The 16,878-nt window shown below is 40.0% G+C and overlaps 1 protein-coding gene across 2 annotated transcripts in view; it reads right to left on the bottom strand.

Moving 5' to 3' along the window:
* Positions 1 to 2,435: 2,435 nt before the first annotated feature.
* Positions 2,436 to 16,878, bottom strand: part of LOC126184761 (sulfide:quinone oxidoreductase, mitochondrial) — a 101,334-nt gene continuing 86,891 nt past the window's right edge. For both annotated transcript variants that reach the window (XM_049927307.1, XM_049927308.1), the window contains 2 exons: positions 8,592 to 8,841; positions 2,436 to 2,643 (listed from right to left, as the gene is read on the bottom strand). In XM_049927307.1, the coding sequence (XP_049783264.1) occupies positions 2,592 to 2,643; positions 8,592 to 8,841 (302 nt within the window). In that variant the 3' untranslated portion in view covers positions 2,436 to 2,591. The remainder of the gene's footprint in view (positions 2,644 to 8,591; positions 8,842 to 16,878) is intronic.

The raw sequence follows: 16,878 nt of genomic DNA, 5'->3' as shown, positions 1-16,878 counted from the left end.
TGTTTCCTGAAAGTTTGGCTGTACCTTTTTGTAACACCCTGTATAATAGCTTAAATTTTTTGTTGGAAAACAAGTGCACATAGATAAATGCTGGGCATAACAGTAGGTGAATGCAATTAGTAAACCACCCATAATGTGCTGGAGAGTCAATGGTTTGTTAATTAATTAACCTATATGGCTGACCTGGCAACTGACAAGCCCATTGGGTTCCCCAGTAGTCACAAGTGTGGCAGCCCATCAGGACAGACTGCCAAGCAAAATCTAGTGCAATGGATGACTAATTATGTAAAGTGTGGAAATTGTTTTGGTGGCAGTTGTGAAAGGTGTTAAGGTCTGCTTCCAACAGTAGAGAGTTTGGTGTGTTTTTTTTTTTGCAGTCCATTGGCAGGACCTATATTGACAGTGATTAGAAATTTAAGAAAGAGGTTGGTTTAAAGCCGGTTCTCTCTGCTTCCTTTCTTGTAAATGGGAGGTTCCCCCCCCCCCCCCCCCCCCTTTTCAATTTGACTCCTTGCCCTCTGCTCTTTTCGGTGAGGGCAACCTTAAAAGATTCAGAAGTTCACTTGTAACTACTTCTTTCAACCTTCTGAGAATTCCTATTCTGATTTGATTGTGGTAAATGTTCTGAGCACTTTCTGCTTTCAGTTATGATAGTAAAGAAATAAGGAATGAAGATTTGAATATAAATTACAAAACTCTCCACGTTACCTGTGCAATTTTTTCATAGTACAAGACACAACTTAAAAAACAGCAAATAAATTTGTAACTTCACACATGGTACTCTTTTTGTTAATCCATCCGAGTACATTATCTAAATCTGCCTATGTTATTCTACTTCCACTTATTCCTCAGTCTTGGACCTGCACTCTTTGCAACATTATAAGAAGTCTGTTCAAAAAATTGCAGAACTTTGCCCACCTTTTACTTATTGTGCATGGTCTCCTAAATACTTTGCTCCACAATTGATACACCACTCCCAATGCCGTTCCCACTTACGGAAGATGTCTTGGTACACCTCTAGCTGGAGGCACGAAGCACCGTCTGCGAATTTTCTTTTATCTCATCTGTCGCTGCAAATCTTCATTCTTTTAATGGGGTTTTCAACTTTTTTATTTCCAAAGTCCACATGGGCCAGATCCGGGGAGAACAGAGGATGAGGCAGCACAGTGATTTCATTTTTTGTGTTATAGTCACACACGAACAAGGATGGACGTGCAGAAGCATTATCACGATGCAGAGCCATATTTTCATGCAGGCGTCGCAACACTTCCGAGTAGTACCATCGATTAACAATTCGTCACTGTGGCATGAAATTCATGGTGAACTAATACTTCAAAGTCAAAGAAAACTATCAAAGGACGTCCTGAACCATTTGTAACACAGAGTATGGCTTAAGCTCTGATCACCATAGGCGTCTTTCATCATTTGGTGTGTCTCTGTAAAGGTTTTCTTGAGTTTCACCCAAAATTTAATGCAGACGCATTGCTCCTCTAACTCTGCCACCTCAAAATTCGCAAACTGTGTGACACAATGTTCTACTCAATACTGCAGTGAACAATAATTAACAGACCTACAACAATGAAACTTCCAGCAGTTACACATGAGAGACAGGCGTGTGCAGCGATGCCAGTCACATTTCGCTCCAACACACCATTGGCGCGAAATTATGAATGTTACAGAATTTTTTGAACAGACCTCATATGTTGTGAAACAAAATAAATTCTTGACTCTCTCATATTTTCTATTACATTTTCTATTTTGTTCATTACCAATTTATTTGATGGTCAACATATCTACTTTAAAAGAGAATAATAAAAATATGGCACATAGCCCAATATTTATTCTCTTTACTTATTGTCGAAGACCTCTCCAACCTTTCATAAAAATATTTATATTTGCTCTTTTTTTAATTATTTTCTGCTCATTTACTTTAAGTGTGTAAAGAACAAGGCCAAAATTTCTATGTACCAGTATAGTTGAGATTCTGCTGGGAGAGAACGTTTTTCTGCACCATCTGACTTTGGTGTAGGTATCTGGCAAATATGTATGTACAAAAATTTTAAGTACATAAAGAGCAGCTCCACCAAATGTAGCCAAATCTATTGAAGTCCAATAGAAACACAAGGTATATAAAGAAACCAAAGTTAGATTTCCTTCTTTTTTCAAGGGGGCAGGGTTTGTGACAATATTAAACACACTACTTGGATGATGCTACCGGGCTGAACATTTCAAAATAATCATATGCTGGGAAAGCTTAAAATCTAACAGAAGTGCAATACATTTTTTGAATTTTTACAGACCTTACATGCTTTCTTTGTTGGAATAAAAATAATGCATCGTTGTAGGTGCAGACAGGAGAGTGAACTGAGTTTGTATTTAGACACTGGTTATTTTTATTACTTTGTATACTTTGATTCTCAATTTGAAACAAATAATGAATAATATAAATTTATTTTATTTCTCCATATTTAAAATATTTCTCATTTGTTTATGTACACTATTTACATGCTTAGAAAAACTTGTTAAGTTATACGTAAGTAGGTTTCATTTCACCACCATTAAAAACCAAGGGAGACTTTGTAAATAACCTGTCAGCCCAAGTGCAGAATCTTTCTCAGTAATGCTGGTCCATGCCAATAACCCCTGGAAAAAAGTTATAACATTTTAATGTTTTATAATTTATCTTATCAGCAATTTAATTCATGTAGTAATCTTTGCACAACTTTGAAGAAAGGGTGGAAAATATACATGTTTATAAGACATATGTTATCTATGGCAATAAAACATAGAACAGCTTCCACTTCTCTCAGTTTAAGAGATTACACTGATATTCATGAACACATTGTGCTGTAAAGCACAATTCAAAATAAATTTTTTGCGAACAGCAATCCAAGCATTATTCCATGGCAACCATTTACAAATTTCACTCTTCAGGGTAAATTTCTCTAATACAATTCTGAACTGCCCAAATGCGAATTTTGTATTCCTGTATTGTATAAGTCTGCCTCATGAGAATGGCATTGGTGTCCTAGAACATGAAGGGTGTTCTGCTCATTGACTTCCAACCTAGAGGTGAATCAGGGAATACTGACCACTGCTGTGAAACATTGTGGAAATTGTGACAGAACATTCAAAACAAGAGGTGTGGCATGCTCAGTGCCAGTATTATGTATGGATTGGCTCACAAAAACTGTTCTTGGGAGTTCATCTGGGAGCTGTCTGATCAGTCACAATACAGTCCTGAATTAGCTCCCAGCAGCGTCCATATTCTCTTGCACCTCAAGACATCCCTGTCCTCCAGTCATCATTTTCAAAATAATGAACAGCTGAAGATGACTGTCACAAGCTGGGTCCATTCCCAGGCAGCCGACTTCTACAACAAGTGTATCAATTCTGCTGGTAACTCTGCCAAAAAGATAGTTCAAACACTGCTGTACCTGCTGCAAACAAAGTTTCTCATGTAACTTTTAAATTGTCATTTTTTATTTCTAGTTCACTATTGCTATTGAGTTACATATCGTCATTGGAGCTAGTTAGTGGAGCTGTGGGCACTAGAAAATTGAGTGCCAAGTGGAGTAATCTGAATATTTATGACCTCTTCTGCTCAAGTTCAACGAGAGGTGACAAGCTGAGGCAGCAGGAAAAATTTGCGCCATGTACGGGTATTGTGCTGTTGGACACAGCATAGCAAGAAAATGGTTTTCTCATTTTAAGAAAGATTGTTTTGAAATTAGTGACTCCACACTCGAGGAGACCTTTGGGATTTGATGGAGATCGTTTAAACGCATTAATCCACAATGATCCACATCAGTGTACTCGAGAACTGACAAATGTGATAAACTGTGATAATTCGACCATTGTGTGACATTTGCATGCAATGGAGAAGGTTCAAAAATCAAGTGTGTGGGTACCACATGCTCTGAGCCAAAATTACAAAAATCAGTGGATGTGCATCTCAACTGGCTTGTGAACAACACTGACCATTCCTATCCTGTATCCTTACTGGTGACAAGAAATTGTGTCTATGCTAACATAAGGAAAAGAAAGGAATGGTTGAGTGCAAAGACCTGCGCGCATCCACAAAAGGTAATATTATGCTTCTGGAGGAACAGTGATGGTATGATGTACTACAAATTGCTTTCCCCAAAATGTAACCCTCACAGCTGAAGCCTTGCAGATGCAACCCAAGGACAACTATCAAGAAGACTGCTACTCTACAATAATGCCCACCCACATTCTATTAGACTGATAGAAAACACTGTACAGGAGTTGGGGTGAGAAGTCATTGAACATCCACCTTATTCACCTGCTCTTGTGCCCTCAGATTTTCCCTTTTTCCGCACTATTGAACAACCTTCGAGGAACTTCCTTTCTGTACGAAAATGCACTCCGAACGTGACTAGACGAGTTCATCATCTCAAAACCCTCACGATTTCAACAGTTACGGAATCGAGAAGTTACTCCACCATTGGCAGACTGTTGTAAATATTGAAGGGTCACATATTATTAATGAAGCAAGTCTCTGTTATATGTATCTGTTGTGTTTATTTAACTTGTGGAAAAACGCTACAAACTTATACACCAACTCAATAAATACCTATTAATGTTTTCAAGTTTGGCATAAAACATAACATCTTTTATTTATTTTGATTTTTAGCACAATATTTGAACTGTGACTAAACTACGAACGACTATACCAGGATGATATTACTGCCTTGTGCTACGTATGACAATGATTGTCTGTGCTTGTTTGTTAGCAACAATATTATCTCCTGCTACTTCCTTGAAATTATTTTTGCTGTAAAAGATTGTCAAACATGGAATTTCTTTCATGCAATTTTCTCATAAATCTCACATTTACTACATCTCCCTTATTAATGTACCACAAGAAAAAAAATATTACAATAGAAATAACTTCTTATATATTATTGATGTGGCTGGTGATATTCAGGGCACATACAGCCATCGAAGTTTGCTTCTCAGCAATATTCAATCCAGATGCATCAGATCATCTCATCTTCAAAAACAATCCATAACTAAAGCTGTAGTGCAATGCTGTGTACTTCCTCTATAAGGTAACTTAAACACAAGTATAGCATCCAGCCGTACTGTAGCATTCCGTATCACCCATATTTTCTTTTCCCCTGATGTCACCACAAAATTTTATAACTGGTGGAATAGCATTAGAGATGTAACTGTTACTCCCTTGACACAGTATTATAATCAATGTTTAATCTCCAGTTACGTTTTGACAGGGGGTCAAATGAGCCGATTCCTGCCTATTTTCCTAAGTCCTCATACTTTGATTCTGCTCACATTCAAGCACAATTAATATCTTTATGTTTTACATTCAAATGAATGTAAAGAAAAGACACAGTATTCATTTCAGGGCTCAGCTTCATTGCTATGTTTTTTCACCACAATATACAATCGCATAGACTGACATAGGTATAAAAATGAATCTTCATTACAGAGAGTGGTGTGAACCACAGGACTGTTGCTACACTGCAAAAAAGTAACTTGCAAAGGAGCATAAAGTAGTAGTAGTAATAATACACTCCTGGAAATGGAAAAAAGAACACATTGACACTGGTGTGTCAGACCCACCATACTTGCTCTGGACACTGCGAGAGGGCTGTACAAGCAATGATCACACGCACGGCACAGCGGACACACCAGGAACCGCGGTGTTGGCCGTCGAATGGCGCTAGCTGCGCAGCATTTGTGCACCGCCGCCGTCAGTGTCAGCCAGTTTGCCGTGGCATACGGAGCTCCATCGCAGTCTTTAACACTGGTAGCATGCCGCGACAGCGTGGACGTGAACCGTATGTGCAGTTGACGGACTTTGAGCGAGGGCGTATAGTGGGCATGCGGGAGGCCGGGTGGACGTACCGCCGAATTGCTCAACACGTGGGGCGTGAGGTCTCCACAGTACATCGATGTTGTCGCCAGTGGTCGGCGGAAGGTGCACGTGCCCGGCGACCTGGGACCGGACCGCAGCGACGCACGGATGCACGCCAAGACCGTAGGATCCTACGCAGTGCCGTAGGGGACCGCACCGCCACTTCCCAGCAAATTAGGGACACTGTTGCTCCTGGGGTATCGGCGAGGACCATTCGCAACCGTCTCCATGAAGCTGGGCTACGGTCCCGCACACTGTTAGGCCGTCTTCCGCTCACGCCCCAACATCATGCAGCCCGCCTCCAGTGGTGTCGCGACAGGTGTGAATGGAGGGACGAATGGAGACGTGTCGTCTTCAGCGATGAGAGTCGCTTCTGCCTTGGTGCCAATGATGGTCGTATGCGTGTTTGGCGCCGTGCAGGTGAGCGCCACAATCAGGACTGCATACGACCGAGGCACACAGGGCCAACACCCGGCATCATGGTGTGGGGAGCGATCTCCTACACTGGCCGTACAGCACTGGTGATCGTCGAGGGGACACTGAATAGTGCACGGTACATCCAAACCGTCATCGAACCCATCGTTCTACCATTCCTAGACCGGCAAGGGGACTTGCTGTTCCAACAGGACAATGCACGTCCGCATGTATCCTGTGCCACCCAACGTGCTCTAGAAGGTGTAAGTCAACTACCCTGGCCAGCAAGATCTCCGGATCTGTCCCCCATTGAGCATGTTTGGGACTGGATGAAGCGTCGTCTCACGCGGTCTGCACGTCCAGCATGAACGCTGGTCCAACTGAGGCGCCAGGTGGAAATGGCATGGCAAGCCATTCCACAGGACTACATCCAGCATCTCTACGATCGTCTCCATGGGAGAATAGCAGCCTGCATTGCTGCGAAAGGTGGATATACACTGTACTAGTGCAGACATTGTGCATGCTCTGTTGCTTGTGTCTATGTGCCTGTGGTTCTGTCAGTGTGATCATGTGATGTATCTGACCCCAGGAATGTGTCAATAAAGTTTCCCCTTCCTGGGACAATGAATTCACGGTGTTCTGATTTCAATTTCCAGGAGTGTATAACAATAATAATAATAATAATAATAATAATAATAATAATAATAACCAAAGCACATTGAAACAGTAATTAGCTCTTATTTGATACCACAATGAAAAATAATATTACTGAATGTAAATCTAATTTATGATGCTGCTTTTTAAAATGAACAGTAGCCTAATCACATTTTAAAATGAATACATACAGTACAGAGAGATTCTACAAAAAAGTCACACACACACTTTGAGTAAAATATTGTATTTTTTGTTTGAATGTGTTACTACTTGATGCAATGCAGTGCAGTGACTGACACACAATACTTCTCAAATAGTATCTGCACTGTTCAAAAATTCTTTTGCCTCTTTGAATCCTGAACCAAATTTCTCCCTTCTCATGCCCTTTCAAACACAATTCCCATGTGCCTATCATTTCTTTAACACACAGTAAATTACTCAGTCTCTGTCTGTCTGTCTGTCCTCTCTCTCTCTCTCTCTCTCTCTCTCTCTCTCTCTCTCTTTTTTTGGCACGGCTTATTTGTTTTCCTTTCCTTATTCTATTTGAGCTTGTGCTCATTTTCTGATGACTGTGTCACAGCTGAGACATTAAATGCTGATCTTATTGTTAAGTATTTTCCATTTGCACCAACAGTAAATATGTTTAAATAACAATATACAGCAGCTCCAGGACGGCTACAGCCCCGCATGTTCATAGAAGTATAATTGATCTAGCCGTTATAGTCCCTACCACTGTCCCAGCATTGAGGAGTGGTGTTGGGTGGAAAGATAAGAGGTGAAGAAAATGATGGGGGAGAGAAGCAGCAAGGAAAGCGGATAGTAATGTGGCACTGATGAGCATTTTGTGATGCTGGCAGGAGAATTGCTTGTGATATATGATAAAATGGAGTGGGGGGGGGGGGGAGGAAGGGAGACAGAGGAAGAGGGAAACTGCAGGGTGGAGAGAGGAAAGTGTGATTATAGATTAATGGGTCAATGTGGACAGGTGTTAAGATATGTGTGGGACATAAGTTTGTGGAGATTGAGAATAGGAGGATTGCATTATCAAAGGATGTGTTGTAAGAACTTCAGAAGAGCTGGTGTTGGACGGGGCGGGGGATAAAGTAACTGTTTTATTCATCTTCTTTATATGAAGATAATGTGCTGCCATAACATGTCACAGGAATTATGAGTAAAAATTTGACTAACAGTGGTACATAAATACCATAGGTATCATTATTCCTGGTGTATTGAGTATAAGATGTTGATGTCATCTGGTTGCAATCCTAAAACCTCATGGAATAAGCACAGAAATCCTCCCCCAATTTCATATGACACCTGTTTTGACCTGTATTTGTGCAGCAACAAATAGAAAATCTGCTACTGGGCAGTTAGTAAAAAATATGCAGGAAGAAAAGGCAAAGCATCTGACTCATATGCAAGCTTTACTAAAAGTTTCAGTTCAAAGTTACAGAATGTTTTCTCCTGTCACCATGATGAGAAAAGTGGGAGCAATACTTTCTGCAGATGACACACACACACACACACACACACACACACACACACAGAGAGAGAGAGAGAGGGGGGGGGGGTAGGTTTTAAGATACAAATCAGTTTCTCACCAACTGAAAAATACACTTACCTCAGCATCATACTCCAATAAACAGGAGGCAACACATGTGCTTTCATCCAGTAGAACAACATCCTTTCTTTTCCTTGGTCAACTGGAAAGGTCTCCAATGGATTGCGATCATAATCAAATTCTGCCAGGATACATTTTCTTTGGCCAGTAACAAGAGGACATGATGTATACCCATCATACTCCGCTAATTTTGATTTATTTCCTTCCATAACTTGTTTCAAGTTTTTATACAACACTCCTGTCTGTGCAGCTGCAAGTAGGAAAACATGCTAACTGATTCTGAAATGACAAAGTGATGTGTGTTTGCAGCAGAATTAACTTGATCCCACCATCACCCATTATTCCCAACTATATTTAAGAATAAGGTGTGAGAAACATGATTTCCAAATTTCCATCCACAAATTCTTGAACTGTATTATTAAAGATCATAATACACTAAATTTTGATAGTTTTTTACCCTAAATGCAGTCTATTTCATATAACATCTCAGTACTCTTTCTCAATATTTTACTATAATTGTTTATAACAATCAGCACACATGCCTCATGAATCCCCCAAAAAGATTAACACTGTGCGCCACACCAGGACCTGAACCCCAAACCTTTTCATGAGAAAAATTCAGGAAGATACTGTTCACAAAAGACAAGGATCTCGAATTGGATCTCAGTCTGGCACACAGTTTTAATTTGTCAGGTAGTTCCAAAACAGCACACACTCCCCTGCAGACTAAGATATTCATTCTGGACACACACCTCTTAAACGTAGTTTTCTAAAGTAGCAGTCAGTTGAGTTTGTATACAGATGATTAAATTTTTGTCTAATTGTGAATACTGAAGTGCATTTGCTTTATATAAATGTCAGTTTCCAGTGTGTCGTCCTGGATTTCTGAGCAATGTACAAAGGGTAGCACTAATCAATGTCTAATGTTATCATCTTATGGCTAACACTATCAGCTTAAGGAACCATTAAGAGTACTGTTGCCTTAAGAACATGCCAGGAATAGTGACATTTAACAGATGCTTGATAGTAGATAGTACGGGTCGACAGAAGCGTCTGATCTCACGCGTCGGCTTAAGGGTGTTGTGTGTGACGTCATGACGGCGCGGAGTTTGGTTTGTGAGTGTGGCATGTTTGTAGATTTCATCGTGTTGTGGTTTGTTGTGCTCTCTGGTGGTATGTTCTGGGTTTTCGTTTGGTGTGATGTAATGGGCTCAGTTTGCTTTTGCTCATTATCCAGAATTGTTCGAGTGTCGGCTGTGTTTGTAGTGGAATTCATTTCAGTGAGTTAACGATTTTGTGTGAAAGTTAATTTAGTGTTGTTCGCTGTACATCGTGTGGTAATTTTAATAAAATTAATCGGTTGTTGTTTTTGTTCAGGAATGGATATGACGGATAAAATTAACAGTGCGCAGGTCAAGGGAAGTGTTAGATTACAATGTGTGACTGTGTATGTTGATATTGGTATCAGGAGATGTTTTTGAGCTATATAGGCCAAGGGAAGTGTTTGATCCTAATTTATGGGATCAGGAGCTGCTGTTGAGCTATATAGGTCAAGGGAAGTGTCCGATTCCAGAAAATATTGTGATTAGTGGTATTTGGGGAGATTTGTGATGTCGGTTTTTTTCGTCATTTTGTGTGGTTTTGTATGGGGGTGGGTGTCTAAATTTGTTTATTTCAGTTTGCCCCCACCCAAAAACACCCCATTTCCCGCGCTTGTCCCGTTACTGTCATTAGGCTTTCTGTGGAAAGTGTGTTTGTTTTTCGATGTATTTTCGTCCTCATAATGTGTATGTACCGACTTTATATGCGCCATATTGGAATCGTGGTTTATGGTCCTTTCCGCCATTTTTGTGACGTCATGGGTCAAAGCAGACGGGCGGGATTGGACGCTTCCGTATTAAAATAATTGAAACACAGCTATAGCACACTTTACTACAGCAGAGAGAAACTTATTCAGTAATATTTGCAGTCTATTTTTGACGTTTGCGTCTGACAGATAAGAAAACATAATAGGAGCAGCGACTGACAGGCGCAAACGTCAAAAATAGACTTTTAAATTGACATGATTATATTGTTATGTATCAATATGTAAAAGCTCCAGCATGTTTTATGGCTCATAAGAACTAGATGCAACACCTGAAACTGAGAGTAAGTCAAAACACGCTTGTATTGTAAATAATTGAAGCAAAAGAAAAATAACATTGTAGCGGCTAAACTGAACTACAAATATTCCTGAATAATGTCATAATTTTTACGTCATACAAGCTGCTGGATCAATGGACAAAAAAAGCCTATTATTAAGAGAATAAGCAGCAGTTAAAGAGGTATTTATCACAGTATTAATTAATGAAGTATTCTAAAATTTGTTACAACTATGTTTCTGGACTATAAGTTCTGAGTAAACTGCCCAGTAAACTTGCACTACTGACCATTAATTTCTTAAAAAGGTCCCTGCATCTTACTAGGCCTACTGTAAATGCTTCAACACAAAAAATAAAACATCAATACTGAGTACCAAAAGCAGGAAAGGTTGATAAAAACAGTGAAATGAAAACAAAACTCACTTTTTATTTCTCAAGCACACAAGAAAAATTTTCTCTTAACTGTTTACTGAATTTGTCTTTAACAATATCAAGTCTTTTATTACTGATGGTGTGTTTCCATTCTTTCATATACTTGTAAATCAATAGAGGTACACATTGTCTTAAAATATACTGTTCAGAAAAATGGGCCTTGCAAAATGTTATTTCCTCTGGAAACTTAAACAGTGAATAGAATGTATTCTCCAATTGTTGCTGGTGTCCACATTTATCTAAGAATTCATACAACTGACTATGAACATTTGCTACAAAGGACAGTAAGCTGTCATACAATAATTTTGGGTTTAAAGCATCATATTCTCTGAAACTTGTAAATAAATGATGCTCTGTGGGTGTTGGTGAGAACAGAGTTGTTTTACAGTCACTACAGTTGGTTTCCAAGGTGTTACACCCATCTTTCGTAGAATGTAACCAGCTACATATGCTAGTGCTTGTCTGTCAATTCTTACATCAGCCCCACCACTACCAACAGCAGCTTCATTATCAACAAGGGCACAATATAAAGCACTTTGATCTATAATGGAATGGTCTGTTGTGGAGTCAAGAAAGTTTTAATCACTAGCTGCCTTAAATTGCTTAATGTCATGCATCTATCATCCTCACAATTACCTAGTGACTTTGTAGGTAAGGACATGTTATTGACTATAACTGTTTTCAATGCTGCTTTGAACTGAAAGCAAGTTGGGTGGGTGTTTCCAACACCATGCTGCCTCACACAACAAAATACATTCTCCACTGGGTCTTGATTGAAAGCCCTAATGCTTAAAAAATTAAAACCATTTTTTTAAATCTGTTCCAAATGAACATCAGTGATCTTATTGTAGTTTGCCATCAACTTATGAAACTGAACATATTTGTCTTATCTCTCCCTGTGCCTAGCTCCAACACTTTCCAATTTTCCATTTCCCTTAACAGACTGTACCACATTTCAATATGTGGGGACTCTGCAGAGAGGACACACTTTTAAGACTTGCCATCTTGTGGATAACAATAGTAACTGTTCAGTGAATCAAATAAACAATCCATCTTGTCAACAAATTCTGCAGTGTATATTGCCTCAGCAGGTAAGATATTAAATGCCACATAAGTTTCAGTAACTGCAGCAACTGTATGACTAAACTGGGCTGCAGATATCTTGACTTTCATTTTAGTAAAAGAATCCTTTAATTCAAAATGATTCCTATGTAGTTTTGGCAATGTCTTAAACATCTTCTGCTGATCCAGAAGAAAAGCCCTGTGAATATATTCAAAACTGGCCTCTTTTTTAAGCCCAAACTGTATTTTATTTCCTAGCAGAGCATTTCTAGTATTTTTTAATAGATGTGGGACATCATAAATGACTGAAACAGGTTCATCTCTGACTACAAAATGAAATGGACTGGACTCAGTAGATTTCTCACAGCAGAGTTTCTTCAGTGCTCTCTGGTTGATTGCACCCTGCTCACAAACTGTACAAACTACCTTTAGCCCTATTTCTTGCAATTGCCTTATGACATAGGTAATAAGACTTTTTAAAGTGATACTTGAAACTGAGTTATGAGTGAAATAATAAGCAGGTCGACAGAAGTGTCCGATCCCACCCGTCATCTTTGACCAGTGACGTAAGGGTGTTGTGGTGTGTGACGTCATGACGGCGTGGAGTTTGGTTAGTGAGTGTGGCGTGTTTGTAGAAGTCGTCCTCTAGTGGTTTGTTGTGTCCTCTGGTGGTATGTTCAGGGCTTTCGTTTGTGTGGTGTAATGGGCTCAGTTTGGTGTTGCTCATTATACAGAATTGTTCAAGTGTTGGCTGTGTTTGTAGTGGAATTCGTTTCAGTGAGTTAACGATTTAGTGGTTTTGTGTGGAGGGTAATTTAGTGTTGTTCGCTGTAGGTCATGTGGTAATTTGAGTAAATTAATCGGTTGTTGTTTTTCTTCAGGAATGCATATGAAGGATAAAATTAATAGCGCGTGTCTGCGAACAATTATGATAAATACCGCGTTGAAGCTGATAAAGTTTTTACAGCTGTTTGGGAAGTTTTTGATCCCAATTTATGGGATCGGGAGCTGCTGTTGAGCTATATAGGTCAGGGGAAGTTTTCGATCCCAATTTATGGGATCAGGAGCTGCTGTTGAGCTATATAGGTCAAGGGAAGTGTCAGATTCCAGATGATATTTTGTTTAGTGGAATTTGCAGAGTTTTGTGTTGTCGGTTTTTTTCGTCGTTTTGTATGGGGGTGGGTGTCTAAATTTGTTTATATTTAGTATGTCCCCACCCAAAAACCCCCAATTTCCCGCGCTTGCCCCGTTAGTGTCATTAGGCTTTTTGTGAAACGTGTGTGTGTTTGTTTTTCGATGTGTTTTCGTGTTTATAATGTGTACGTAACGACTTTATATGCGCCATATTGGAATCGTGGTTTATGGTAGTTTCCGCCATATTTGTGATGTCATGGGTCAAAGCAGTCGGGTGGGTTCGGACGCTTCTGTATTTCCGATAGTACTCATTAGTGAAAGGTGTTTAGCAAATAAGAACCACTTGAAACCGATTTCTCTCAAAAAAATGTGAAACACTTCAAACCTCATAACTGAAGCTATTCTTAAACATGGTAAAGCCCTCTCATTGAATAATAGAAAAACTGTAGAATAGAAAAAGCAGTATTTAATAGATCATAAAAACTAAGAACGATAAAGAGAACTCCAAACAACATTAGATGACATTAAAGAAAAACTGCAAGACACACAAACCAGACTACAAAGATCAATACAAGGGCTACAGGAAGATTGATCTCAGATGAAGAAAGGAAGAAAATATCTAAAAGAATAAAGAAATATTGGGCAAACAGAAGGACAAAATACCATTTAGATAAGAAATTATAATAATCACTGTATAACTGAATACAAAAACTTGTGTGAATCTTTGTATAACTGACTGGAGCGGTCCAGTACAGGCCATAAAATTGATAATGATGATGATAATAAACAATAATAATAAAGCTCACTCGTTTCCTGCCAACATACATTCCATACAAAGGAGTAGTATAGCCTGATTAAAATTACTTGACAGGTCAGATGTTGGGAGTGTCTTCCTCCAATCGGAGCGCTCGGCGTCATGCCCGAGCTGTTCGCGTTGCCAAATCGACACAACAAACGGTTCTTTTCCAATTGCTTGTCTGCCGTTTATTCTTGTTGTGTCTGGATCCCGAATCCTGGGTCCAGGCTTTTATTTCGCATTCATCACACATGATTAATACACACAAAACGATGGCAACTAAATGACGCACATTTCGTACTCTCTACTAGCCAAACACAACCGGATTCTTCCCCACAAGACTCGATTGGGCTTCACATATTCAATTACCATCATCGCAGAGATCGGCTTACTGCAGGCGAACTTAATACGACATGGCGTGAAACCAGGCAGAAAAATCATCGTTGCAACTGGTTCTATAGATGCAGCGCTGTGGTAAAGTTGGTGTTGGAGACGCAGCAGGTTCTGGGTTCGAATGCCATCGGGTAATAATATATTTTTTACATTTTAAAAATCTTTATCAATATTACTATTATTTTCAATTGATAGGTTCCAACATATTTTTTTTATTTTTAATCTTTTGTCGTATCATTTTCATCATCGTAATGACTTTCACTTGCTCTTATTTTTCTTCTTATCATTCTTTTTTTCGTTTGGAATCTGCCTGCGTCGCCTACAAACGGTATGCGAGTTCCAACCAGGACTGATCATCGGTCGGTATCGCGTCAACTCGTGTAGCAAAAGCGAGATGTTACTGTTCGTTTTTAGCGCTGAAACTGGATTTTTTTGTCTCGAGTTTGCACGTACAGGACAACTTTAATCGCCGTCAGCAAAGCGAGCGTAATTAATAGTTCTGTCGCAGGTTTCTGACCGCCTTTTTCTGGGATTCATTGCACATCACAAGGCTGTGGTTAGGTTCGGGCACGAGTGTAAATTCAAGGCTACAAAACGCTTCATCTGCCGCATGTCAGTCATTAGTCGTTTCAAATCATCTATGGACAGAACATGTCGCGTTCCCGCCATATCTGATGGCACCACCTTCCAACAGCCCTCTGTGTTACATGAACAGCATTTCTGCACTTGTGAACTGATCCGTCTTGCAGGGGGGGGGGACCCCCCCTCCCCCCCCCCTCTGGCTTTAGTTTATGCATCCGAACCTGGGATGTTTATTTCCCACGCACTGGAGTAAAACTTTACATATAATTTAAATTTGTGAAGCCGAACACTGAAAGTTTTTAATACAGTCTTACTGTTAATATGTTTGCTTATTAATTTTGAAAAAGTGTTATGTAATAGTTAAGCATTTCAAAACATCGTTCTCATGTTGTCATTGTTGCTTTCGTCTAAGGTGCGTCATCCGTTTACTTTCGAGCTTGCGAGGGAAGTAGTGTGGCAGTCATACCGCAGCAGTCGTACCGCAGAGTTGGGTGAACCGGAGGCTGAAATTCCCACCCCGGGCCCTGACACAGGGTGGTGACCGACCCGGTACCTGTGCGAACATTTATCGTTGGGTCACCTTTTGGCAACGGTATGGCGCGGACTAACGCGCCTGGGAGGAAAGCACACATTACTAAATAACGCACCATCGTCTGCTTCTAGTTCCTTGGATACTATTTCGTGGACCTTCTTTAAATACTCTTCTCTTCAACCATCGTTTTCTTTTCCTTTGGTTTTCATTTCTGTTGTTAGCTGCATGTGCAAGTACCAAGTAGGCCGCCGCTGCGATACTTTATCGTCCTTTATACTGTAAGACCGACACACGTGTGGTACAAATTCTGTGGCTTTGGTATAAATTAACCTGCCGTATGCAACATACGCCGCAAGATGTTGCCTGTTGTAGCATGCTACAAGACGACGCACGCCCCATTTCCGTAGCATGCCACAATGTTGCAAGACTTCGCCCCAGCGTAAACGAGGCTTTAGAGCCAGGTCTGTATTGTATGGTGGATGTGATGTATTGCGTACGAAACTAAAACCTGCAATCAGATCCAAACGTCGTGGAAAACTGTGAAGAGGTGTCATCCTGCAGCAAGATAACGCTCGCCCACATTCTGCCAAACGGACAGCTGACGCAATAAAGAAGTTGAGATTCGAGGTGCTGCAACGTCCACCATACAGTCCAGACCTGGCCCCAAGCGATTTTCACATGTTTGGACCCTTAACGGAAGCACTACAGGGAAGAAGATTTGAAAGTGATGAAGACGTCATTCTTGCGGTGCAAAATTGGTTACAGATGCGACCGAAAAACATATTTTCTGATAAAATAAAAAAAAAACTCGTAAAACGTCGGGAAAACTACATTGAAGTCCAGGGAGGTTACGTAGAAAAATAACGCATGTTTCAGTTTTCTATCATCAGAATAAGTGCAGCTTTTCACAAATATGCCTTTTACTTTTTGAATTCCCGTCGTATACCTGTACGTAGATAATTTTGTAACTAAGCTTTACCTATAATGTACTTTTAAAGATATAACAAAGGATGGCTTTTCTGATCGTGCATACGCTGAATAGTGAGTTTCGGCATTAGCATCTATTTATAAATAAATGTTTAACCATGGGTAACGCCACGGTCCAAGCTAGTAACATATGTAATTATACTAACCCCCTAAGACATCCCGCCCACTGGTAAAAGCACAAATCGCACACTGAGCCAATGTAGCAGCGCGAAGTGACAGACGTCAACT

This window comes from Schistocerca cancellata, chromosome 4 (assembly GCF_023864275.1).
Source record: "Schistocerca cancellata isolate TAMUIC-IGC-003103 chromosome 4, iqSchCanc2.1, whole genome shotgun sequence".
Taxonomy (NCBI): Eukaryota; Metazoa; Arthropoda; class Insecta; order Orthoptera; family Acrididae; genus Schistocerca; species Schistocerca cancellata.
Note: the sequence above shows the minus strand (reverse complement) of the source record. Positions and strands in the feature narration are given on the sequence as shown.